The sequence below is a fragment of the Pristiophorus japonicus genome, unplaced genomic scaffold (assembly GCF_044704955.1).
Source record: "Pristiophorus japonicus isolate sPriJap1 unplaced genomic scaffold, sPriJap1.hap1 HAP1_SCAFFOLD_224, whole genome shotgun sequence".
Classification (NCBI taxonomy): domain Eukaryota; kingdom Metazoa; phylum Chordata; class Chondrichthyes; family Pristiophoridae; genus Pristiophorus; species Pristiophorus japonicus.
In genome coordinates this window covers 492,313-519,396 of record NW_027251951.1, presented here as the reverse complement: position 1 = coordinate 519,396, position 27,084 = coordinate 492,313, and the positions used below count along the sequence as shown (strand labels likewise).

Here is a 27,084-nt window from a genome sequence, read left to right as displayed (position 1 = left end):
AAAAGATTGTGGAAATTCGATTTGCACTAGGTGTAAATTGCACTTAAAATTGTTCAATCTTTTGTACTGGTTTGGCCGTTTTCGGGCGAATTGCTGCCCTAACGGACACTCTACTCCCCCATGATCTTAGACTTGAAAATAATCAACTCTGCGATACTTTAAATTGCTGAACTTTATTTGTAAGCTTGCCACACAACACTCAAGGGAATAAAAACTTGAAGTAAAATAAAAAGTTGCTTAATCAACAAAAATGGAACATATTTGGCACAAAGGAGCCGTCGTTCCATAAACACATCCCATTAAAATAAAACTATTTATTTATCCATTGTGAATCACAGGGTTATGTGGAAGTCTATTTTCTGATTAGCGAAGATTGGAAGTGAACACTTAACACACTTGTCCTGCATTCCTCTGTGTGCTATATTCAGCCAAGTGTTAATCTGTTTATTTAAAAGTGGTTAATGTCTGCTTAAAAATAGCGTACATAGAATTCCCGTCTGAGCACATTAAGCACCATTTTTTAAATGGTGAGAGATTCGAAAATGTTGGTGTTCAGATGGACCTGGGTGTCCTTCTACACAAATCACTGAAAGTTAACATGCAGGTACAGCATGCAATTAAGAAAGCACATGATAAGTTGGCCATTATTACAAGAGGATTTGAGTACAAGAGTAAAGACATCTTACTGCAATTATATAGGGTTCTGGTGAGACTGCATCTGGAGTATTGTGTATAGTTTTGGTCTCCTTACCCAAGGAAAGATATAATTGCTATAGAGGGAGTGCAACAAAGGTTCATCAGGCTGATTCCTGGGATGGGGGGATTGTCCTATGAGGAGAGATTCAGTAGACTAGGCCTATATTCTCGAGAGTATATATCTCATTGAAACATATAAAATTCTTACAGGGCTTGATAGAGTAGATGCAGGGAGGATGTTTCCTTTGGCTGGGGAGTCTAGAACAAGGGGGTTACAGTCTCAGAATAAGGGATCAGCCATTTAGACTGAGATGAGGAGAAACTTAGAGGGTGGTGAATCTTTGGAAATTTCTACCCTAGAGGGCTGTGGAGGCTCAGTCCTTGAGTACATTCAAGATAGAGATTGTTAGATTTTTGAATATTAAGGGAATAAAGGGATATGGGGATAGTGCAGGAAAGTGGAGTTGAGGTAGAAGATCAGCCATGATCTTACTGAATGGCGGAGCAGGCACGAGGGGCCTAATGGCCTGTTCCTAATTCTTATGTCTTATGTTCACCCCTGAACTACACTGATCAGGAAATATACCCTGTTAAGACATCAGTATAGTATGTGGAATGCTAAACAAGCTAAAACAAGTTTTTCAAAGCAAAATCAGCCAGTCAACTATAAATATACTAATGAACATCATCTTAAATGTAACTTTTAAAATAATCTTTCAGTGGAACCAAGAATTGCTTGACCATTTTCATATAGGTTTTTTCTGTAGTGTTTTTTCCTCTCTTCTTCCAAGTTGGGTTATACATATTTGCAGCAAATTTACTGAAGAGACATGGAAAATAAATGTATTACTTTACCACAACCTTTATCCTCACTCTTTACATGTTGAATGTTGATCAAAGTAAATAGTGTCAGTGCTAGGGAATGGAACATTCTCCATGTTGGACATCATGCATCAGCACCAAGCATACCCATGTCAAGTACAGGGCAGTTAGTGAAGCTCCATCCACTCTGCCCCAACCTCAGTAGAATGCCTCCTATTGCGCCAATGTGATATTTTCTATTTCCCACACTAGCCATCCAGAGTGAGATTGCGTTACTTAAATGCTGAATTTATAGTTTCAGTGCTGAAGCAATTAGAACTGGCAGCAGTGAGATTTTCTCTTGCTGGATTTCTGGTTCCGTCGCAACAAAGGGTTATTAATCTAGTGACAATAACTCCACTTAACATTCATGGACAAATATTTATTCTAATAACAAGCTTTATTACATTGACTAATAACAGTATTAAATTTTATATAACTGTTCTACTGTGTTATATTAAATAACAAGATGGCATGCAAATAACACTACCTGGTCCCAGACCCGAAGTGATCATTCTAGGGCTGCATGGGTGACTGTGGGCTTCCGCCAGCCAATGAGATGGTTATCTGACTACAGAAGATATATGTCCCATTCTTATACTATTTGGCTACCTTGAGCTACATCTGCCCACAACATAAAAGTGCAGATCCTGTATTTTTAGGTGTTTATCCAACATAATCTGTTCAGCCTGTGCCTCTGTGCTATAAGCTTTATTTAGAGTACAGTAAATATGTAGACTATATCTTATCTCTTTCTGTGGTATGTGTTAAAATTGGAACTGTCTCTTGCCCTTTCTCTGATATTTGCTCTGCCACTAAAAATGCTAAAAGAAAGGAATGCTGGAATAGATTGACTTTTTAAATCATCTTGAAACATTCTAACAATCCCAATTACTCAGAGTCACTCACTTTCTTTCTAGCTTACAGTTTACAGTTGATTACTATTACATTTATGTAAGCTCATCTAACATTTTTCATTTGTTGATAATTAACTGTGAGTTCCATTGTACTCCATGCTTGGGAGAGCGCTCTGCTGACTGGCTCCTTGTTTTCTTCTTTAATTTAATAAGGGCTTGTCTGAGCAATATGTACATGATAATGCCTAGCTCCAATATACAGCATTAGAAAATAACTAACAGTTATGAAATAATTTTTATCCATAGATGTATCGAGATGTTATTTATGTGCTTCCACCCTGATATCCTTCCTAGCCCCTCAATCTCTGTTACCAAATTTTGATTTTCCTGATGTAGCTGGTATAGGTATCTTACTGAGATATTGATCTCTACTATAATCTCTTTGAGTTTTTGAGTGTGGAAAGGGGGAATGTTTCAATACATTTGAGCGCCATCCACCTTACATCTGCCACCTACATTCTATCTGGTACAAAATCCTACTCACTTGTCACCCCTGTCATTGCTGACCTCCAATGACTCCCCATCACCAATTACATCAATTTCAAGTCCCTGGGGTAGAAATCCCTCTCCTGTATTCACTAGCCTACAACTTTGGCCCCTTAAAGTGGATGGGTGGAAGATCGTAGTGTGGCAGCACAACAGCGGAATTTTTACACCTTCCTCTGTAAATTCCTCCATTGCCTCATTCCTCTGTGGCTCCCTCTACAACCTCCTCCAGTTCTACTCCATTGCTCGTACTCCCCGCCTTTCCAGCTCTTGACTACTGTGCGTTCCCATCCCCCAGCTTCCCTCCCTTTGCCACTGCTGACAGGGTCTTTTGACACTTTTTCCCACAGTTTAAAGATCTCTCCTTAAATCCCACCCCTCCCTTTAAATTGCACGAGGTGATCAATGTACTATTATTCCACTGGCAGTTTTTGTCAGTATTCACAAGGCTCCACACTTCTTTCTGCCAACCCCTTTAAACTGCAGCAGGTAGCCATGATATCCCACCACCTGCTCCATCTGCCCCATCCACGACTGATCCCCAGTGCAGGTGGAAACATTTCTGACCACTTACTGGCATCCCTCACCACCTACATCCTCCTACCCCCTTCCAACCCCACTTCTTCTGCTTTGCCTCATAAAAAACTCTCTCAAATCACTCATAACTGCACTTTGGCCTTCCGTTTACCATGATACATCTGCAGCCATTGTTTTATTTAACTACTCCTTTTACTCCAATTTTGTCTCCAGAAAAACCTTTGCTGCCTCCAATGCTGGCCATCTGGTCATTCCCTCTGGCCTCTATCTTCACTACCACAAACACAAGGGCTGCAGACTTGTGCGTAACGGGCACACAACTGGTATCAATTGCTCTACCAGACCTTACCCTCCAGCAAAATCACCCACTGGTCCAGCATCATCCAACTTATTTTCTCTACTATTAACCTTCTCCTTAAAGCCCTTGCCCCTGCCTCTTCCACCCTCATCTCCAACAACAAACATGTCGAGCTCATAAACTGCCTTGTCACCAAAATAAAGACTGTCCATTCAGCTGCCTCTGCCGCTTCTCCCCTCCTTGTCCATGAATTTAAATTGCCCACTTGCCCTTGCCTTGAGCACTGTTTCTCTCCCATCTCCCCCATGCTCTCAATGAGTGAGTTTCTTCCATAAAACCCACTTTCTGCTCCCTTAAGCCCACTCCCATTAAACTACTTACCACCCAATTTCCCTTCTTTCTTCTCCTTGCCAGATCCATGGTTGAATCTCTCCATCAGTTTTCCACCACTCTCAAAGCAACAAAATGACACTAAATAGTCATGAAAGAAATTCTCTGTGGCTGCAACCATAATGCATTATCCCACCTTGTCATCCAGAATTTCCTTGGCCCTCTCCTCTTCCCCATCTATATATTTGTCCTTGGCATCATCATTTGCAGGCATGGGGTCAGCTTTCACATGTACACTGATGACATGCCCATCGTTCCTGGCTCTTTGAAAGAGCTATCCAATTAATCCCACTTTTCTAATCTTTCCCAGAGCCCTGCAAAATCATCTCTGTCCTTGTTGACGTATATTAACTTTTAGACCTCCAATTTCTCTAATTTAAAATTCAAATCCTCATGTTTAAATCTCTTCATAGCCTTGTTCTTTGCAATATAGGGCTAGATTTTACACTTTTATGCAGATCGCCCAAAAATGGGCATTACTTCTAGTGTGGGCGGTAAAAATGGGTTTTCAGATCGCCAGTTTCTCACCCATTCTCAAAGCCCTTAGTCTCCATTTTTGAAATTGTGCATTACCGTGAGCGATATGAAATGGGCGTTAGTGTTAAATCTCTCTGACCTTCTGCCGTAAAGTGTCGCCATCCTTAGCAACAGCATGGCAACGCTCGATTCCCGCGATTCAGGAGGTCAAGGGTCACCATGACATGCGCAGAAGAGGAGACAGAGAAAGAGGGAGCTGAGAGGGACTGGAGGCGTGTGTGAATGTGATGTGGCTGCTTTGGGAGGAAGGAGGGAGAGTTTAGAGCTTTATAGCAAATAGGGAAACAAAACTTAGCTGTTACCAGCCACATATTTGCCTGAATTTGGTCTATAATGGAGGGAAAGGAGGCAACACAGCACACTGTGGAAACTGATGCTGACGAGAGCAGTGAGCTGGGAGAGGAGCACATTGGAGGGCGCAAAAGAGCGAGGATGTTCTCGGATGAGGCAAATGCCTCCCTCCTGCAGGAGGTCGAGTTATGCTGGGGGTGAGTTGACCCAGGGAGGGCGTGGGAAGCCCACCCCAAAGGCCTACCAGAAGATATTGGCCGAGATAGCAGAGGTGGTCTCGTCGGCGACCAACAAGGTGTGTGAGGGCAACCAATGCCACAAATGATGGAACGACCTTGTGGGATCCGCAAGAGTATTAAAATTATTTACATGTACTTATATCTTTATATAACCTGATTTGTAACAGTCATGACTATCAGCAGATGTGAGGTCTTTCACTTTTACCGGGAATGTTGTACTCAAAGCCTGTGGTCACGGTGCACGTCTTTTGGTAAAGAATGATAATTATCATAATAATCATGATTACATCTGTCGGTTTTGTGTTGTATCAGTGTCTGTGACAGTATCCAGCAATGATATCATGCAATGATCTCATGCCATGTCATCCTGTCACCTTTTACAGAAGAAGCTGTCGACGATGAGGTCCGTGCAGAGGCGAACGGGTGAGAGGCCACCAGTTGTCAGTGACATCACTGACATGGAGGAGCGAGTGTTCGCACTCGTGGGAAAGCACCCCCGGACAGTCACGGAAGCATCTGCAGACCCTGAAGTGAAGCGACGTGAGTAAAGTTGACACCATTGCATGATGAAAAGTAATAGATGCCACACCCACTCACATCCAATCATATGATAGATGATTTCTAAAATTGTCCTAGAAATAATGCTGGTCTAATGAAAATCATTACAATGCACCATGTGTTGATGGTCATGAAATGTGATGTCTGTGATGATCTTGATCGCGGTGGTGCTTTTGTCGTGCATATGCTGTGTGTAGCGCTGGAATCACCTTGTGACCCTAGCACCCCCTTCTCCTCTAATAACCTCATTTGTGTTTTGCAGCTCAGCCAGCAGCACGGCCTCAGGCAAGACCACCGAGTCCAGAAGGTGGGGCCGCGGGGCCTGACTCACTGGACGATCCTACATCTGCTGAGGATCTCCGATTCTCGCCTGTCAATCCACTGGGTTTGTTCTCTATGGATGAGATAGCTGACTTCGAGGAACCTGCATCGCCAGGCTCCAGAAGCCATTCCATCCCAAGGCCATCTTGTGCTCCTCCGGTCATTCCCACCTCCACTCTGGAGGTACCAGCCCCAAGCACCTCGCCACAGGGCACCCCATTTGTCCCCATGATGGCGCCGACCCCGCGGAGGTTTTGTGGACGCGGCAGATCTGGTCCACAAACGCGACATGAGAGTTGTACAGGAGGACTGTAGACATTGGTGACTAGCTCCTCAAAGCATTGGGGGGCATATCCCAACAGCTGGCCACCATAACTGAGTACGTTCCGCGGATGGCGGAGACCCTGGAGGCGTTAGCCAGGAACTTTGCTGGCAGACGCCTCCCAGTGGTCCCGGAGCACGGCATTCCTCCCCTAAGTTCCACACCTCCACTGCGAACGACAGATGAGAGGCAGGACCAAGATCCTGCTTCTGCATCAGAGAATGTTCCCCCCTCGGCACCACCTGCTCCCGTACCCGTGCAACCACCGCCTCTGCCTTCATCCCCCCCAATGAGGCATTGCCTGAGGAGCTCTTCGGCCAGGCGGCGTGGAGCGAGGAGGGAAAGGGGTAGACATGGGGAGAAGAAGGGGAGGGGGGGGAAGGAAAGCGAGGTGCAGGTCCGTAGGTGATAGCTGTGTTATATCTCCATCTCGGTGTGTGCAATTTGTTGTAATGTATGGGGGGAGGGGAGCAAGCTCCTGCTTTGCATTTGTATTCTGTGTTGCTGGACATGATGAATATTTGATTGATGTCAATGGTGGAAAAAGTGGGGTGTGGGTGGGGTTTGGGTGTTTTGCCCGTGATACTTATGATTTCAGAGCAATGTTGGTATAAAATGTTTTTTATTGAACATAACCTTGTTGCGCATTGTCTCACATAGCTGGACCATTACACTCTGGTGATTCCGTAACTTGAAAGGGTTAAATAAAACTTAACGTCTATCAATGTAAACTTTAACTGGCTTCAAGGTGATGGGCACCATCGATGTCTGAGCTGCACACACACAGCAATGTGTCAGCGTTGTCACTCACAGCAATGTTCTTTTAGGCAAATCGTTCAGATATCAGCTCCTCACGCAAGAGTCTTGCAGCTATGTAACCACCACGGACCCTTTCCTGTGGTCTGGAGGGGGTCGTGGGTAAGGTTACATTGCCAGCCTGATTGTCTGGCCCTAGGTCAGCGTCCAGCCCCTTGTCCTCCTCTTCCTCTCTCTCCTGAGGTGGAGCATCAGTCCCATCTGACAATTCTTGACCCCTCCTGATAGCCAGGTTGTGCAGCATGGAGCACATGACCAAGAATTTACCTACTTGCTCAGGGTTGTATTGTAGCTCCCTCCTGAGTGGTCCAGACATCTGAAGTGCTGCTTAAGCACAGTTATTGTTTTCTGGACCACATTGCGTGTGTCTCTGTGGCTCTGGTTGTATCGCTTCTTGGCCTCGGTGTGGGTGTCACGCAGGGGGGGTCATCAGCCAGGTGGCTAGGCCTTATCGGTTGTCACCAAGCATCCAGCATTGTTCTTGTGGCTGACTCTTAAAGATGTCAGAGACAGCACTCTCACGCTAGATGTGAGCCTCATCGAAGGTGCCCGGACATTTGGCATTCATTGCCATTATGATCTGGTTGTGGTCGACAACTAGTTGGACCTTCAGGGAGTGAAATCCTTTTCTGTTACGTAAAAGCTCGGGGTCCTGAGAAGGTGTCCGCATGGCGATGTGAGTGCACTGTATTGCTCCCTGCACCCTGGGGAACTTAGCAATGTGGTAAAATGCTCCAGCCCTGTCAGTCTGAGCCTCCGTGGTCATGGGGAAGCTGATAAAGTCCATCCTTCGCGCGTCCAGGGCCTCCGTGACTTGTCTAATGCAGCGATGGGTGGCATGGTGAGGCAGAGGAAAAATCTCTACCACCGAGGCCCAAAAGGAACCGGACGTGTAGAAAGACAGTGCCACGGTGACCTTGACCTTGACCGATGTCCTGATGCCAGGCTGCACATGTGGCCTGATGAGCTCACATATTTCATTGATCACCACCTTGTGGAAGCGCAGTTTCTGAAGGCAGGTATGTTCGGACATGTCGAGGTAAGACCTCTTTTCCCTGTAAGTGTGGGGTGTGTATGGTCTGGCCCTCCTCCTCATTCTTGCATGTCTTAAATTGGGCACATAATGATGTGCATCACACATTGAGCCATCTGCACTCTGCAATATCTGCGTATTAATCGATGCAGGCTGAGAAATAGCTGGCCCCATTGCAATGAAAGTATAATAGCGATTGATCAGAAACAATAATTTCCTCACTAAAATACACCTAGAGTAAACCCCCAATAGTCCAGAGTCTGAAAATGTGTCTGTTGAGATGGTCACTTCACCTGAGAAGAACTCCAGAGTCAATGCAAACTCCCCCGAAGTTGAAGCAGCCTTTTGAATGAAGCGACTTGCGATTTTAAAAATGGCAGCCACATCGCTGGCTTTAGTTCAGAACAGTTCCACTTTTTCCGGGCGGTTTTTTGGGCGAGTGATATTGTGTGCGATATGTGTACGAAGTGGTGAAAGTGACGCTGGGCGATCTACTGGGCGTTATTTCAGCAAATGTGATCTTTATGACAAAAAAAAAGTGGCCGGGCAGTATTATTGATTCTCGGCGTTAATTCCGTACGGAAACTAACACTGGGCAATATTATGGGCATTGATTTTGCCCATTCTGATGATTCTGCCCCAAAAAAGTGGGCGGGCAGTATTATTGGGGAAAGTAACGCTCGGCGATAAGTTTCCGAAAAATGCTCGTCAGTTTCAATTTTGTGGCTAAATGGGTGATATATGAGCATTTTGCATCATTTCAGTGGAAAAATGGATGTTAAGTGGGCATTAAGCATGCATAAAACGTGGAAATTCTAGCCCACAGTTCCACCTAGTGGACTACTGCTACACCTAGTGGACAACTGTGATAATGCAGCCATTGATTTACATTCAATAAAGGCATCAGGTGACAGGTGTTTGTGATGTCGCACAGAATATACCACTTTGGCGACGTAGGATTGGATTCCTGGATACCCTAGCTGAAGTTTTTGTCGGTGGATGATACCAGCCAAACAACAGAGAGACAGGAGAGGTCCTTTATGTTGCAGAACAGCTAAAAATCCAAGGTAAATAACAAGCACACTTGGCTGAACTGAAGAGTCCAGATGGCTGTACCTGAACGCTTGGACGAGTTTCAACGTGACCGAGAGACTCAAAATATTTTTCACCACAAATAGTTACATCAAAGTCACCGATGATGAAAACCTGTCCCGGGTGGTGTTAGAAAGAAAAAGGGCTATTTTCCTGACTGAAGTAGGCCCAGAGGTGTATGAAACCCTGAAAAATGTGCTTGTTCCCATCAACCAAAGGACACATCATTTACGGAGATTCTAAACAAGTTAGAACAGCACTACAATCCTGAGCCCCTGGAATTGCTGAAAGTTAGCATTTTGTATCACCAGATCAATTCATTGACAAAAGTATCCGTGAGTTCTTTGTAGCATTAAAGAAGCTATTTATTCACTGTCATTTCAGAAACTTTCAGGACGAGCATTGCGTGGTCCCTTTGTTTGAGGGATGAAAAATGAAGTGATCAGAAGAAAGTTGTTGACAACCCCTAACTTGACTTTTGATTTAGCTTGTCAGACAGCTATATCTACGGATATGGCCGACCAATATTTCCGAGAATTATATACCATTTCCAGTCGTCAGATTCCTGGGGTGAATCGCCTGCAGGTGAGAAGAAAAAGGCAGTGGGCCCCAAGGCCTCAGCAACTGGCAATGGTAACAGAGCATTGAAGTCATGCTATTGGTGCCTGGGACAACACATTGCTCAAAGTTGTCCAGATGTGAGGGCAGAGTGTTTCTTCTGCAAGAAAACTGGGCATCTTTCAAAGGCATGCTGACTGAAAAGTAAATCAACTTTCAAGGCTATAAGTAGAAATCCCCAGAGGCTACATAGCATGGAAGAAAAGCAACAGGACGAAAAGCTACACGTCATCAAGAGCACGAGTGTATCTAACAGTAATTTAAAAAGTATCATCATCCAAGTAAGTGTTGCAGGAACCCATGGAAATTGACACTGGCGCATCTGTGAGCGTAGTACCGGAATCGCTATACCTCGACATATTGTGTGATTTCCCATTGGAGAAATCCAAGATAGAGCTGTGAGACTACTCAGGACAGCAAAATCCCGTCACCACCAGTCGCATCACCATACTGGTGAAATACAAGGATCAATTTCAGAGCTTCCCTTTCTTAGTAGTGGCAGGAGACAAGCCTGCTTTACTAGGTAGAAATTAGTTGGGATCACTGAAGCTGGATTGGATTGAAAGAGGATGTCATCAAGAAGTATCTGAAGGTGTTCTGCGAAACAAGCAGTTTGATGCAAGGCTTCAAACATAGAAACATAGAAACAAAGAAAATAGGTGCACGAGTAGGCCATTCGGCCCTTCGAGTTTGCACCACCATTCAATAAGATCATGGCTGATCATTCACCTCAGTACCCTTTTCCTGCTTTCTCTCCATACCCCTTGATCCCTTTAGCCATAAGGGCCATATCCAACACCCTCTTGAATATATCTAACGAACTGACATCAAAAACTCTCTGCGGAAGAGAATTCCACAGGTTAACAATTCACTGAGTGAAGAAGTTTCTCCTCATCTCGGTCCTAAATGGCTTACCCCTTATCCTTAGGCTGTGACCCCTGGTTCTGGACTCCCCCAACATCAGAAACATTCTTCCTGCATCTAACCTGTCTAAACTCATCAGAATTTTATATGTTTCTATGAGATCCTCTCTCATTCTTCTAAACTCCAGTGAATACAGACCTAGTCGATCTAGTCTCTCCTCATATATGTCAGTCCTGCCATCCCGGGAATCAGTCTGGTGAACCTTCGCTGCACTCCCTCAACAGCAAGAACATCGTTCCTCAGATTAGGAAACCAAAACTGAACACAGGAAGGTCTTGCTGCAGCTGTACAGGACCTTGGTGAGGCCTCACCTGGAGTATTTTTGAGCGATAAGAGAATTAAGGGTTATGGGGAACGGGCAAGGAAGCCGAGCTGAATTCATGATCAGATCAGCCACGATCTTATTAAATGGCAGAGCAGGCTCAAGGAGCCAGGTGACCTACTCCTGCTTCCATTTTTTATGTTCTTATGTTTTTATATCCTACATCAAAAGTACTAGAAACAAGTCCAAGAGAAAGTCCGAATTTAATTCTGAGTCCAAGTCAGGCAGACAAACAGTCTAAACTTGTAGAGAGTAAAAATGTAAATCAAGGGTTACCCTTGGATGAAAATTCTCCTCAGGCTCAGCCTAGAATGAGTCTAAGTTCGACACCATGTTTGGGAAGTTCTGTTCCAAAGCGAAGATATCCTCTTCGAAACAGAAAACAAGTGGTTAAGTTTTATGTCCATATCTTTTTTTATCTATAACCATGCAAGTTATGTATGATAATTATTTTGTTATAATATCTTCTTCATTAAAGGAGAAGTGTAATATAGTTCCACCTAGGGGACTACTGCTCCATCTAGTGGACAACTGTGATAATGCAGCCATTGCTGTAAATTCGACACATCACCTGACAAGTTCTTGTCTTAAGAGCCAGCTTATAAAAGTGTGCTTGTAATGTCGTAGAGAATATACCACACTTTTAGCATTGCAGTAATTTGCACCAGTGCTACAACCATCCCTCCTCCACCCCCAAAACCTCTCCGTTGCTCTGACTACAACATCCCCCCCTGCCTTTGTCCATCATTAGTGGCCATGACTTCAGCCACATAGTCTGAATCACTTCCCACCTAAAATCCCTTTCTTTTTTTAGCTCAGTTTCCATTTTTCCATTCAGAACCGCATTGAGATGTTTATCTACATTAAAGGCATTATATAAATGCAAATTATTACTGTTGATAAACTTGCCAAGACTCCCTTGATGGGAGTTCAAAGCGCAAAATCCAACATGGAGTTCAATGTACCCGATTCATGGTGCTCCCAATCCGCCAGCCATTAATTAGCATTTAATTAGCATCTTACCTCTTGAGTGAGGGTATATTACTCCACAATCGAACTGAGTCACTGATATCATGAATAATTACAGGATCGCACTGCAGAGAAGGAGCAAGACATGTTTTACAATCAAATGTTGCCATAGTAATGACTGTTATTGTATTAATTAACTCAAATAATCTAGTCTTCCTTTATGATTTGATTATTATCTCTATCCTGATGACAAAGTTCAAACTGCTTAAAATTTACATTGTATTAGTAGTTTGAGCGAGTGATTTCAGCACTGTATGAATTGGTTCATGTTCCACTAGTCACGGTTATTTTAATAACCAACATTCACCTGGCCCAATCTGTCATTTTGAAGATTACTGCATGCCCTGAATACACTCACTAACATTGAAGTTCTATTTAAGAACATAAAAACATAAGAAATGCAGGAGTAGGCCATTTGGCCCCTCGAACCTGTTCCGCATTTTAATAAGATCATGGTTTACTATTTCTGGGCTCTGTTGTATCATTTAATATTATTACAATATGTGATCAATAACATAAGACTTGAGCAATGAAGCTTTTTCTCATCATTAAGCAAACTATACTTTCTTCACTAAGGAAGGCATGAATAACCTCCTGAAAATACTTGGGGACCGAGGGTCTAGCGAGAAGGAGGAACTGAGGGAAATCCTTATTAGTCAGGAAATGGTGTTAGGGAAACTGATGGAACTGAAGGCCGATAAATCCCTAGGACCGGATAGTCTGCATCCCAGAGTACTTAAGGAAGTGGCCCTAGAAATAGTAGATGCATTGGTGGTCATTTTCCAAAATTTCATGGACTCTGGATCAGTACCTATGGATTGGAGGGTAGCTACTGTAACCCCACTTTTTAAAAAAGGAGGGAGAGAGAAATCAGGGAATTATAGACCGGTTAGTCTGACATCGGTGGTGGGGAAAATGCTGGAATCAATTATTAAAGATGAAATAGCAGCACATGCTATAGGGTCGGTCCAAGTCAGCATAGATTTATGAAAGGGAAATCATGCTTGACAAATCTTCTCGAGTTTTTTGAGGATGTAACTAGTAGAGTGGATAAGGGAGAACCAATGGATGTGGTGTATCTGGACTTTCAAAAGGCTTTTGACAAGGTCTCACAGAAGAGATTAGTGTGCAAAATTAAGGCACATGGTATTGGGGGTAATGTATTGACGTGGATAGATTATTGGTTGGCAGACAGGAAGCAAAGAGTGGGAATGAACGGGTCCTTTTCAGAATGGCAGGCAGTGGGTGCCGCAAGGTTTAGTGCTGGGACCAGAGCTATTTATAATATACATTAATAATTTGGATAAAGGAATTGAGTGTAATATCTCCAAGTTTGCTGATAAGACTAAGCTGGGTGGCGGTGTGAGCTGTGAGGAGGATGCCAAGAGGCTGCAGGGCGGGATAGTGTGACTAATTGGATAGCTCTTCCATAGAGCTGGCACAAGCATAATGGGCTAAATGGCCAATTTGTAGAAACATAGAAACATAGAAATTTACAGCGCAGAAGGAGGTCATTCCAGCCCATCGTGTTCGCGCTGGCCGACAAAGAACCAGACAGCCCTTGGTCAGCAGTCCTAAAAGTTACATATAAAATTATGAACAATGACGGAAAGGCAAAGAGGAGCCAGCCCAACCAATCCGCCTCACCACAACTGTGACAACCCTTATACTAAAATATTTTTACAATCTACCCAACCGGAGCCATGTGATCGCCTGGAAGAGACAAAAACCAGATAAAAACCCAGCCCAATTTAGAGAGAAAAAATCTGGGAAAATTACTCTCCGACCCATCCAGGCGATCGAAACTAGTCCAGGAGATCACCCTGGCCGTATTCTATTCCCTGCAGTACTTACCATTATATCTGCTCCGTCCAACAAAAGTTCATCCAGTCTAATCCCAATTACCAGCTCTAGGTTCCTGCAATTTAATGCTCATCTAACTATCTCTTAAAAGTGGTGAGGGTCTCTGCATCCACCACTCTTCCAGGCAGCGAGTTCCAGATCCCCACAACCCTCTGTGTAATGAAGCCCCCCCTCAAATCCCCTCTAAATCTTCCACCAACCATCTTAAAACTATGCCCCTTCATAATAGACCCCTCCACCAATGGAAATAGACCCCTCCACCAATGGAAATAGACCCTTACTATCCACTATGTCCAGGCCCCTCAATATTTTGTACACCCCAATGAGGTCTTTCTCAACCTCCTCTGTTCCAATGAGAACAAACCCAGCCTATCCAATCTATCCTCATAACTAAGATTCTCCATTCCAGGCAGCATCCGAGTAAATCTCCTCTGCACCCTCTGCAATCACGTCCTTCCTATAATACGGTGACCAGAACTGCACGCAATACTCCAGCTGTGGTCTAACCAAAGTATTATACAATTTAAGCATAACCTCCCTGCTCTTATATTCTATGCCTCGGCCAATAAAGGCAAGCATTCCGTATGCCTTCTTAACCATCTTATCCACCTGGCCTGCTAATTTCAGGGATCTGTGGACAATCACTACAGTTTCTCTCTATCTACTCTGTCCAGACCCCTCATGATTTTGAACACCTCTATCAAATCTCCTCTCAATCGTCGCTGCTCCAAGGAGAACAATGCCAGCTTTTCCAGTCTATCCACGTTACTGAAGTCCCTGATCCCTGGAACCATTCTTGTAAATCTTTATTGTACCCTCTCTAAGGCCGTCACATCCATCCTAAAGTGCGGTGTCCAGAATTGGACAAAATACTCCAGTTGAGGACGATTCATCATAACTTCGTTGCTTTTGTACTCTATGCCTCTATTTATGAAGCCCGTATGCTTTTTCAACCACTTTCTCAACCTGCCCAACCACGTTCAACAATTTGTACACATATATGCCCATGTCTCTCTGCTGATGCATCAGCTTTAGAATTGTACCCTTTAGTTTATATTGCCTCTCTTTGTTCTTCCTACCAAAATGTATCACTTCGCACTTATCTGCATTAAATTTCATCTGCCATGTGTCCATTCATTTCACCAGCCTGTCTATGTCTTCTTGAAGTCTATCACTATCCTCCTCCCTATTCAATATACTTACGAGTTTTGAATCATCTATAAATTTTGAAATTGTGCCTTGTAATCCCAAGTTCAAGTCATTGCTTTATATCAAGAAAGGCAGTGGTTCTAGAACCGGCCCCTGGGGAACACCACTGTATATCTTCCTCCAGTCTGATAAACAACCGTTCACACTACTCTCTGTTTCCTGTCACTTAGCCAATTCCGTATCCATGCTGCCACTGTCCCTTTTATTCAACTTTGTACTATGACAGAAAGACAAGTTGTACTGATTAGATGAAATAAGCCTGATCATAACAGTTGCTCGGTATGTTTACCTACTGTGAAACAAAGCAACTTACTGACTCGTCTCTGGTCTCATCTTACCAAATGTTTTCTCAGCCCCACCTTCGAGAAGATTGGAGAGACACAGGTAAAAACATTTACATCTGGTTCAGATCACAAGGTATAAACTCCTGGGTTCTGCTATTGTATGAGTAGATATTGAGCAGTGTGAGTCTACTCCAGCATGCAAAGGACATGGGATGCAGCTACAGAAGTGACTGAATCCAAGAAGTTATCTACAGCAAACCCTAAACTTATAACAGCTCCACAACTATCCAGTGATGGCTGGAAAACTTCTCTACTTTGTCTTTGAAGGAGAAATGTTCCACTTTAATGAACTCAGTTGGAGCCATGCATACTGCAAGCACACATCAGGAAATTGCTGCAACCCACGAGAAATCCTGAGGATCAAAATTAGCAGCTCGTCGGTCTGTATCATTCCATTACTCACTGGGCAACAGGGAAGCTTTTTTTCCCTTCTTTTGTTTATTTCTCCACCATTACTGTGTTGCTCTTCTGCCCTCACCCTCCTCTTGTGATAGTAGTGTTACCCTGGGGTACAACTCAATGAGCAGCAACCATTGGCCTTCTGGAATCTCACCTAATTCATTATTCTTTATGAGAAAGTGAGTGATTTGACTATGAGGGCATCATCTATTCTCACCCAGAATTTGCACATTTGCATTTCACTGGATAATATTCAAAAGCAGGAATCTTTGCTAATTTTTCCCTTTTCTAGTCTGGAAAATTGAAGACATTAGTGCTCCACTGTAGCCATGGCAAAGTTTGAGTAACTCAGCATATACCAGGAACCGTCGTTACCTTCATGGTTCAGTATCCCAGCAAATGGCATATTTATATGTACTCTTTTAGTATTGTTATTTGTTGTGTATCTGTAAAGCATGCACTCCCATGTCCCACCACCACGGAGCGCATCCCCTGAAGTCCCAAGGGATCCCAGCATCCCTTGGGAGCACTGTATATAAGCCGGCCCATAAGGCCTGTTCCTCACTCTGGAGTGTCTTAATAAAGACTGAGGTCACTGTTACTTTAACCTCCCTGTGTGCAGTCTCATCTGTGTTAGGAACCTACGGCAGCCAATCTCCTGACTCTCTATCCGTCCATCTCCTGACCCCACCCCAATGTCACCCATGCCTTCCCACAGCCATCTCCTGTTTCTATCAGTGATATTTCCAAATTATTCCTTTTTGCTCTGACCAGGCTTAACCAGTTTTGTTTGGTTGACATTTTTCTTTTCCATTTCCAAGCTCTATCTCTATGCTTCATTCTTAAAGACTCCTCACTTGGCTTTTTCATGCGAATATCTGCATATTACTGCCACGTGACATCACAATTCTTGCTACTATTTTACTGCTGCAGTGCTAGTTATGGAAACTGCAGTGATTTTGTACTTCAGCTTTACTGGATATGATTGAAATCCAACAAAATCCTCAGCAACACATTACTTAATATTGCTTAGACTGAAGGAAGATTGCTAACCACTCCTAGCATGTTGTGTGAAATTATCAACTGCTATTCTCTCTTTCACACATGCACACACACACACACACACGCACACACTGAGTAATCTTGTCCTGAGTTACTTTTAGTCTCACTAACAATGATCAAGCTACCTGTAAGTACCAGTAGAACTGAGACCTGGGCACAAACACGCATGAAATCAATAGTGGATAGTGCACAATACCTCCAGAAAGCGTGAGGCATCATTTATATCATTTTCAGTTAAGGTTTCTGGATCCATAAACATCCAAAAGAAAGGTCGTTCCTCTGCTTCATTGGGCCTTGCGTATTGAAGTATGCGGCAATACTGAAAGATGATTCTCCCTGATTCAGAGAAAAGGTAAGTTATATTCTTGCTGACAATCAAACCATATGATGGAGGTAAAGTGATAGATTTAGTGCTCGAGGCACTAAGCTCCACACAATGGGAGCATATACTATGTTCAGTGATCAGTGAATCTGCTTGGTGACCCTCATGACTGTAAGAATACCAGTATGATTTTACATTGCTTTTGTTTTTAAGAGACACAAAACCATAATATGGAAAGGATTTGTTTAAATCATGTTCTTGAAAAAGCCTGTCATTTCCCAGTCATGTTTTCTCAAAAGCCTCAACACTGCTACTAAGAGAAGCTTTCGAAACACAGGCTTATATCACAGCAGTGGGTACAGTGAGTGCCTACATCAAGGCACTGTTTACATCAGAGGATCGTTCGGGGGGCAATCATTAAGAAATAACAGTCTAGTGTGTAAAGGATATGAGACCTCTCATCTCTGTTGGCAAACTATTTGAAACAAATGGGTAGTTGTAAAAGATAAAAGTTCACGGGGTTAGGGGTAATATATTAGCATGGATAGAGGATTGGCAAACTAACAGAAAACAGAGAGTCGGGATAAATGGGTAATTTTCCGGTTGGCAAACAGTAACTAATGGGATGCCGCAGGGATCGGTGCTGGGGCCGCAACTATTTACAATCTACATTAATGACTTGAATGAAGGGACTGAGTATAATGTAGCCAAGTTTGCTGTTGATAAAAGATGGGTGAGAAAGAAAATTGTGAGGAGGACACAAACAATCTGCAAAGGGCAATAGACAGGCTAAGTGAGTGCGCAAAAATTTGGCAGATGGAGTATGATGTAGGAAAATGTGAAGTTATCCACTTTAGCAGAAAAAGTAGAACAACAAATTATAATTTAAATGGAGAAAAATTGCAAAGTGCTGCAGTACAGAGGGACCTGGGGGTCCTTATGCATGAAACACAAAAAGTTAGTATGCAGGTACAGCAAGTAATCAGGAAGAAAATGGAATGCTGGCCTTTATTACAAGGGGGATAGAGTATAAAAGCAGAGAAATCCTGCTACAACTGTACAGGGTATTGGTGAGGCCACACACGGAGTACTGCGTACAGTTTTGGTCTCCATATTTAAGGAAGGATATACTTGCATTGGAGGCTGTTCAGAGAAGGTTCACTAGGTTGATTCTGGAGATGAGGGGGTTAACTTATGAAGATAGGTTGAGTAGGTTGGGCCTATACTCATTGGAGTTCAGAAGAATGAGAGGTGATCTTATCAAAACTTATAAGATAATGAGAGGACATGACAAGGTGGATGCAGAGAGGATATTTTCACTCATACGGGAAACTAAAACTAGGGGACATAGTCTCAGAATAAGGGGCTGCCCATTTAATACTGAGATGAGGACGAATTTCTTCTCTGAGGGTTGTAAATCTATGGAATTCTCTGTCCCAGAGAGCAGTGGCGGCTGGGTCATTGAATATATTTAAGGCGGAGATAGACAGATGTGTCTAGTTTTAAGAATCTGTTTAAAGTGTACAGAAGGAATTATGTAACAATTGGTGAGCCAGGCAGAAGCCAAGATGAGTAATTGTTTGAACGTCGAATCAGGGATGGCCGGCTCTGATTTTGATCAGAATTTGACAGCAGTAAAAACAATATAAGTGTTCCACGAATATTTGGACAATTAATAAATTAGAAAGAGTATGTAGCCCAATATCTCGCAAGGCATGAGGTGGACCCCTTAAGATCGGAGATCTTGTGGTAAAGCAAATCCCCTAGAAGAGTTGGCAGAGATACTCAAAAAAGATTTTTTGAGCAAACCCAGGAAGGATGGGACTATGTGTGTGATAATACAAAGATTGCACGGACAAGATGGGCTGAATGGCCTCCTTCCGTGCTGTAAATTTTTATGATTCTATGATACGAATAAAGGTTTAAAGAGTGTAAGAGGATGAAAGATGTCTCCAAGAAAGAACAGGAAACGGAGCAATTGATAGACCATCTTACGTAACTAGGGCAAACAATGTTACATGTGCGGTGGCTTTGATAGAGAGAAGTCAAAGATGTGTGGTATTGGAATGAAGTGTACTGGAATGACAGAATAATATGAGTGAGGTTGAATTATACAGCGATGACCTGATGTGTATCTTTAGACAAACAATACAAACTCTACAGGAATTAGGGCCGCGGGGCTTGCATCACGTGGTTACGGTGCTAGAAGATGACCTTGTATCGTTAAGAGACCCCTCCTCTGTATTAACAATAACCCAATCACAATCCCTCTTTGTATCCATTATTGCCGCTGCACTCACATCCCACAGCCCTTCGGTTCGTCAGAAGTGGACTGCTCGGCAACCCGTTCCTACCTTCCGTTAAGCTCATTCCTACCTCCACACTCAGTCGGCAGGGTGCTCAGTCAGCTGATCGTAATGTTAGCAGGAAGACCACCACTGTAACTCGTCCCCTTAACCCTGCGGAAATAGTATGCTTCATGAAAGAATTGGGCCCCTTTCCATGCGGTAAGGGTATTAATGACCTGATTGACTGGCTGCACCAGCTTAATAGCTTGAGAGTTGCTAATGACCATGAGTGATGTCAGGCCGCTTGTCAAGCAGAGGATGGGCTCTACACACTTTATAATACTCAATAGTGATACACGTTGACGGAAAATATTTGTCCCTGGTCAGAGAAGTGGTGCTCCGAGAGACTGGGTCCAGTGAGGAGATTATAATATTTGGAGGCATTGCTCTGAGACCTAATGAGAATCACCACTCATATAATGACCTCCTGTGGTTTACGTTGTCCAACTACCACCATGCTGATAACGACAATACCAGCTGCTTGTTGGAGCATATGAGTCCTGAAATTAAGGGCCAGGTTGTCATCTTGCAAAGGAGTGGAACCCATGATGACCTCCCTAATGATGAGGCTTGCGCTTTCTGATTGGATGGTGTCAGACCTAACGCGCATAATGCCGAGTCTTTCACTCCGGATGAGCCCTGACCGAATGCATACTTCTTTCGAGGTAGAGGAAGAGACCATGACAGGAGCAGATACTACCATCAGCGACCTTCCTACTCTGAGTTTAAGGACCAATTAAGGAAAGTGATAGATGAGAATAGATGCCTTTGCAGTCAGGAAACAGCACCTGTCACCCACCACGGGACTGGGAACCTCCACAATGACAGGCGCTACCTCCTTCCCACCAGTCTACCATGGTTGCCTATTTTAAGCTAAACAGGTGGGAACAACCCATTGTGCCATCATCTATAAGGGAAAATCAATGAGCGATGGTAGTAGATAGAGCATTGTCAGTTAGTTTAATGCCTATGTTGATAGCAAAGCAGATCACTCCTGACAACTGCTGGAGATAACAAATTGTTATCACTGACTCCTTCACCAAGTGGGTCAAGCGATACTCACTCGTCGGTGTACGGTGCTCATTACCACGAAGGTTCCTGTAGAACAAGTTCTTTCCAGGTGGGGAATGCTTCGAGTCATTGCTAGTGATAATGGAGCATAATTTATGGAGAGAATATGCACCGTATTAGGGATAGAACACAAATTCCATATCCCATACCACTCGAAAGCGTAGAAAGAGCAAATAGAATAAGACAATGTTGAAGAAGGTAGTTAGTGAGACTGGGACCTGATTTTGTTAGCAACTAGAGGCACTGACCTAGAAATAGCTAACGTGGGAAAATGGCCAGTGCCAGTGCGGGGTGAGGTTAACTCCCGCCCATAAAAAGAGCGCAGGCAGCACCGTTATTATGGTGCTGCATACTGATTTAAATGATCAGGCCCAATGTAGTGTGGCTGTAGCATACCTGGAGCAAGGTAGTGTTGTCTTAAGGCTAGTATGTCGATTTAGAAAGCAGTCCTTAAAGGGGAACTGCCTTCTAAAATTAAAAAAATTAAAAATAATTTTAAAATAGGCAGTCTTTAGCTCTTAAAGCTCAACTGCCTTTAAAAAAAAACATTAAAAATTACAAAATGGCAGTCTTCAGCTTTTAAAGCTGAACTGCCTTCTGCACGTAAAAAAATTGGTAAAAATGCTTCAACGCTAATGCAAATGGTTCAATAGGCAGCACTCCAGCTTTGTGCAGGGGATCAGCACTGCAAGAGAGGCCCTCTACCCATAGGGGGCCATGAGGCCCTCAAGAAAGAACGATGTGGGACCAGATCAGTGAGGCCATTACTGCCAGCAGTGTCACCCCCACCAACTGGCTCCAGTACCCAAAGAAGTTTCATGACCTCAGACCAGTGATCAAGGTCAGTGAATGCATCTATGCTTCTTCAAAAGCCACCTCCTACCAACTGCACCATGAGCCTCACATACTGATCATTGCATGACCCCCCCCATCACTCACCTACCAACAATCTGTACCAAACACAAGGCACACCTCACATTCCTAGCTTCACCTCACCCCCTTGGAGGACACAGTGCTGGCCATTCTTGCAAGGGGCATACCTGAGACCTTGGCCAGCGGCGGAGCTGAAAGAATACAAGATGCTTGCGTCCTCATATGTTATCCTCCTTCTCACATCCCACTTCCCCCTCATCCCACAATATCTTCTGATTTACAAGGTGTGCATGGTGTAAACATACACCTCTTGCTTCTTCGCCCTCCCCTCACCACAACTCTACCCTTGTGCTTTCCTCATTTCACACACCCAAGAAATGCAGCCTGCCCAGCCAGTGGTTGCCCAACAAGATGGAGAGGAGAGGGAAGAAGAAGAAACACCATAACTCAATTTGACACTCCCAGCCACCAGCTCCTTGAGGTTGTCCTGCAAGACCATCTGCAGTGTCCCCCATGGAAAGTCAGCAGCCTTCATCCAGCCATGCTGCAGCCACTGAGGTGGTACTGCTTGACGCTCCCCACTGGAGTGGAACTAAACTACAGAACCAGTGCAAAGCTGTTTAACCTACGCCGCCTCCAGGCCAGGTCCAAGATCACCCCAACCTCTGTTATTGAGCTACAGTATGCAGACGACGCCTGCATCTGTGCACATTCTGAGGCTGAACTCCAGGATATAGTCAATGTATTTACTAAGGCATATGAAAGCATGGGCCTTATGCTAAACATCTGTAAGACAAAGGTCTTCCACCAGCCTGTTCTCGCCGCACAGCACTGCACACCCAGTCATCAACATCCATGGCGCGGTCCTCGACAACGTGGACCATTTCCCATACTTCGGGAGCCTCTTGTCAACAAAAGCAGACATTGATACGGAGATTCAACACCGCCTCCAGTGCATCAGTGCTGTCTTCGGCCACCTGAGGATAAGAGTGTTTGAAGATCAGGCCCTCAAATCTACCACCAAGATCATGGTCTACAGGGCTATTGTAATACCCGCCCTCCTGTATGGTTCAGAGGCATGGACACCTCAAGTCGCTGGAGATATACCACCAATGATGTCTCCGCAAGATCCTGCAAATCCCCTGGGAGGACAGGTGCACCAACATCAGTGTCCTCGTCCAGGCTAACATCCCCAGCATTGAAGCACTGAAAACACTCAATCAGCTTCGCTGGGCAGGCCATATAGTTCGCATGCCAGACATGAGACTCCCAAAGCAGGTGCTCTATGCAGAGCTCCTTCACGGCAAACGAGCCGAAGGTGGGCGGTGGAAATGCTACAAGGACAACCTCAAAGCCTCCCTGATAAAATGTGACATCACCACTGACACCTGGGAGTTCCTGGCCAAAGACTGCCCTAAGTGGAGGAAGTGGATCCGGGAGGGTGTTGAGCACTTCGAGTCTCAACGTTGAGATTGTGCAGAAATCAAGCGCAGGCAGCGGAAAGTGCATGCTGCAAATCAGTCCCACCCACCCCTTCCCTCAACGACTGTCTGTCCCACCTGTGACAGAGTTTGTGGCTCTCATATTGATCTGTTCAGCCACCAAAGAACTCACTTCAGGAGTGGAAGCAAGACTTCCTCGATTCTGAGGGACTGCCTATGATGATGATGATGCTTAACATCAGTAGGATAGGTAAAGGCACACAAGACAGTCACTCACCATCATCATAGGCAGTCCCTTGAAATCGAGGAAGACTTGCTTCCACTTTAAAAATGAGTTCTTAGGTGACTGAACAGTCCAATATGGGAATTACAGTCTCTGTCACAGGTGGGACAGATGATCATTGAAGGAAAGAGTGGGTGGGAAGTCTGCTTTGCCACATGCTCCTTCAGCTGCCTGTGCTTGTTTTCTGCACGCTCTCGGCGACCAGACTCGAGTTGCTCAGCGCCCTCCTGGATGCTCTTCCTTGACTTAGGGCGGTCTTTGGCCAGGTACTCCCAGGTGTCAATGGGGATGTTGCACTTTATCAAGGAAGCTTTGAGGGTGTCCTTGAAACATTTCCTCTGCCCACCTGGGGCTCGCTTGCCGTGTAGGAGTTCCGAGTAGAGCGCTTGCTTTGGGAGTCTTGTGTTGTGCATGCGGACAATGTGGCCCGCCCAACGGAGCTAGTCAAGTGTGGTCAGTGCTTCGATGCTGGGGATGTTGGCCTGATAGAGAACACTGACGTTGGTGCGTCTATCCTCCCAGGGGATTTTCAGGATCTTGCGGAGACATCATTGGTGGTATTTCTCCAGCGATTTGAGCTGTTTACTGTATATGCTCCACATCTCTGAGCCATACAGGAGGGCGGATATCACTACAGCCCTGTAGACCATAAGCGTGGTGCCAGATTTGAGGGCCTGATCTTCGAACACTCTCTTCCTCAGGCAGCCGAAGACTGTGCTGGTGCACTGGAGGTGGTGTTGGACCTCGTCGTCGATGTCTGCCCTTGCTGATAATAGGCTCCCGAGGTATGGAAAGTGGTCTACGTTTTCCGTGGATCTTGATGACTGGGGGGCAGTGCTGTGTGATGGGGTCAGGCTGGGGGAGGTCATTTGTCTTCTGGATATTTAGTGTAAGGCCCATGCTTTCGTATGCCTCGGTTAAGATGCTGACGATGGCTTGCAGTTCAGTCTCTGAATGTGCGCAAGCGCAAGCGTCATCTGCATATTATAGTTTGATGGCAGAGGATAGGACAGTCTTGGATCTAGCCTGGAGGCGAAAAGGTTGAACAGGTTCCCACTGGTTCTATAGTTTAGTTCCACTCCAACGGGGAGCTTGTTGACTGTGCTGTTCCTTGCATTTCTCTTTTAGTTGTCGTGCCGTAAAGATCATATCCGTTGTACCCCGTAGTGAACGGAATCCGCACTGTGACTCCGGGAGGAGCTCCTCAACCTCAGGGAGAAGATTCTAGAGATGACTTTCCTAATGGCTGAAAACAGGGAGATTCCTCTGTAGTTGCCGCAGTCGGACTTGTCCACTTTTTTAAAGATAGTCACGATTACTGCATCTCTGAGATCTCCTGGCATGCTCTCCTCCTTCCAGATGAGAGAGATGAGGTCATGCATTCATGCCAATAGCACTTCTCTGCCATACTTTAGTGCCTCAGCGGTGATTCCATCTGCTCCCAATGCCTTGTTGTTCTTGAGCTGACGGATGGCCTTTTCTATCTCCTGCAGGGCTGGGGTCTTGCTGAGATGGTGGTGGGTAGCATGCTGTGGGATGGAGTCAAGGACACTCATGTCAAAGGCAGAGTCTCGATTAAGGAGATCTTCGAAGTACTCCTCCCAACCGTTCCTGACTGCCTCGGTGTCCTTGATGATTGTCTCCCTGTTCTTGACCAGCAGTGGCGGGGGGGGGGGGGGCCTTGGGTGCTTGGGCCGTAGGTGGACTTGACTGTGGTGAAGAAATCTCGCACATCATGCCTTTGGCCAGCTGCTGAATCTCATGTGCTTTCTTCACCCACCATCTATTCTTTAGGTCGCGGGTTTTTTGTTGGACCTCGGCCTTAAGCCGTCTGTAAAGCTGCTTAGCTACTCCCGAGTTGGGTTGTTGTTTTAAGTTCAGAAATGCCCTGCATTTAGCTCTTGGATCTCCTGGTCATTCTCATCAAACCAGTCCCAGTGTTTCCTGGTTGAGTGAGCCAACGTCTCTTTGCAGACATTGATTATGGTGGCCTGGAGGGCAGACCAAACGCTGTGGGCACTCTGCGTCTCGGGGTCATCAAGGGTGGCCAGATTAACAGTGAGGCACTGGCTGTATAGGGCTCTCTTAGCTAGGTGTTTGAGTGCCTCGATGTTGATTTTTCTGCGGCACTGCTTCTGTTGCCGTCATCGCTTTGGGGCTATATCAATGTTGATGATGGAACGGATTAGGCAGTGGTCCGTCCAGCAGTCGTCAGCTCCTGTCATGGTGCGGGTGATGCGCATGGCTTTGCGATCCCTTACTCGAACAATGACGTGGTCAAGCAGGTGCCAGTGCTTGGAGCGAGGGTGTTGCCACAATGCCTTGTACTTGTCCCTCTGGCGGAACAAAGTGTTGGTGACGACAAGGTCGTGTTCTATGCATTTTGTCAGGAGCAGGGTTTTCCCTACCCCCTCTCTGCCAATCACGCCTCCCAGGAGGTCTGTGTCCTTACCGACTCTGGCGTTAAAGTCACAGTCACTAAGGGAATGCACAAGGGTGCTTAGCTGATTTCTTGATGTCATATTGAATGCATATATGGATAAAGTTGAATTGGAAAGTTTGTTTTGTGGTGGCTTTTATTTCAGTATTGTGGCCAAGAGGACTGTGTGATGGTCAGTGAGAGTGAAGGTAAGCTGTGGGACAAATGTTGAAAGGGGAATTGGGGTTGTGGTCACTGGTACTGCAGACGGCTGATTCCATCCTGGATATCGCAGCCAGCTGTCTGGTTGGCATCCTTCCTTCTGCTTCCTCCTCCTCCCTTGGCAAGCAGCTTGTCTCCTTTGCTGCCACATGCTTTATCTCCATGTGCCTCACAGGACTGTGAGCCTCCCAGGACTGTGAGCGAGTGGTCTTCTCAGAGGCAAAATACTGCGGATGCTGGAAATTTGAAACAAAAGTAGAAAATGCTGGAACTACTCAGCAGGTCAGGCAGCATCTTGACCTGAGACATAAGAACATAAGAAATAGGAGCAGGAGTAGGCCATCTGTTTGAACTTTGTTTCTCTGTCCACAGATGTTGCTTGACCTGCTGCGTATTTCCAGCATTTTGTTTCTTCTCAGAAGCCTTCCTTTACTATCCAAAGCCTTGCAAGCATCCAGCAGCACTCCCTGCATACTTTAATATCTTTTTAAATGCAAGCCACTACTTCAATAAAATATTTTATTAAAGTCCAAAAGCTGAAATCCAAACCTGAAAGATGTGTCTATCCCTTTAAGAAGCGCTGACAGCGCCTCTGCAGGGCTTCTTTATGCACGTTTTTCTGTGCATAGAAACTTAGAAACATAGAAAAATAGGTGCAGAAGTAGGCCATTCGGCCTTCGAGCCTGCACCACCATTCAATAAGATCATGACTGATCATTCACCTCAGTAGCCCTTTCCTCTTGAATATATCTAATGAACTGACATCAACAACTCTCTGCGGAAGAGAATTCCACAGTTAACAACTCTCTGAATGAAGAAGTTTCTCCTCATCTCAGTCCTAAATGGCTTACCCCTTATCCTTAGACTGTGACCTCTGGTTCTGGACTCCCCCATCATCGGGAACATTCTTCCTGCATCTAACCTGTCCAGTCCCGTCAGA

General features: G+C 44.8%; 1 protein-coding gene across 1 annotated transcript in view; it reads right to left on the bottom strand.

Moving 5' to 3' along the window:
* Nucleotides 1-332: 332 nt before the first annotated feature.
* LOC139245601 (DNA (cytosine-5)-methyltransferase 3-like) overlaps nt 333-27,084 on the bottom strand; it is a gene marked incomplete at its 5' end in the record, with an annotated part of 137,698 nt that continues 110,946 nt past the window's right edge. The window contains 3 exons of the mRNA XM_070871198.1: nt 333-1,516; nt 12,282-12,352; nt 17,361-17,500. Of these exons, the coding sequence (XP_070727299.1) occupies nt 1,387-1,516; nt 12,282-12,352; nt 17,361-17,500 (341 nt within the window). The remainder of the gene's footprint in view (nt 1,517-12,281; nt 12,353-17,360; nt 17,501-27,084) is intronic.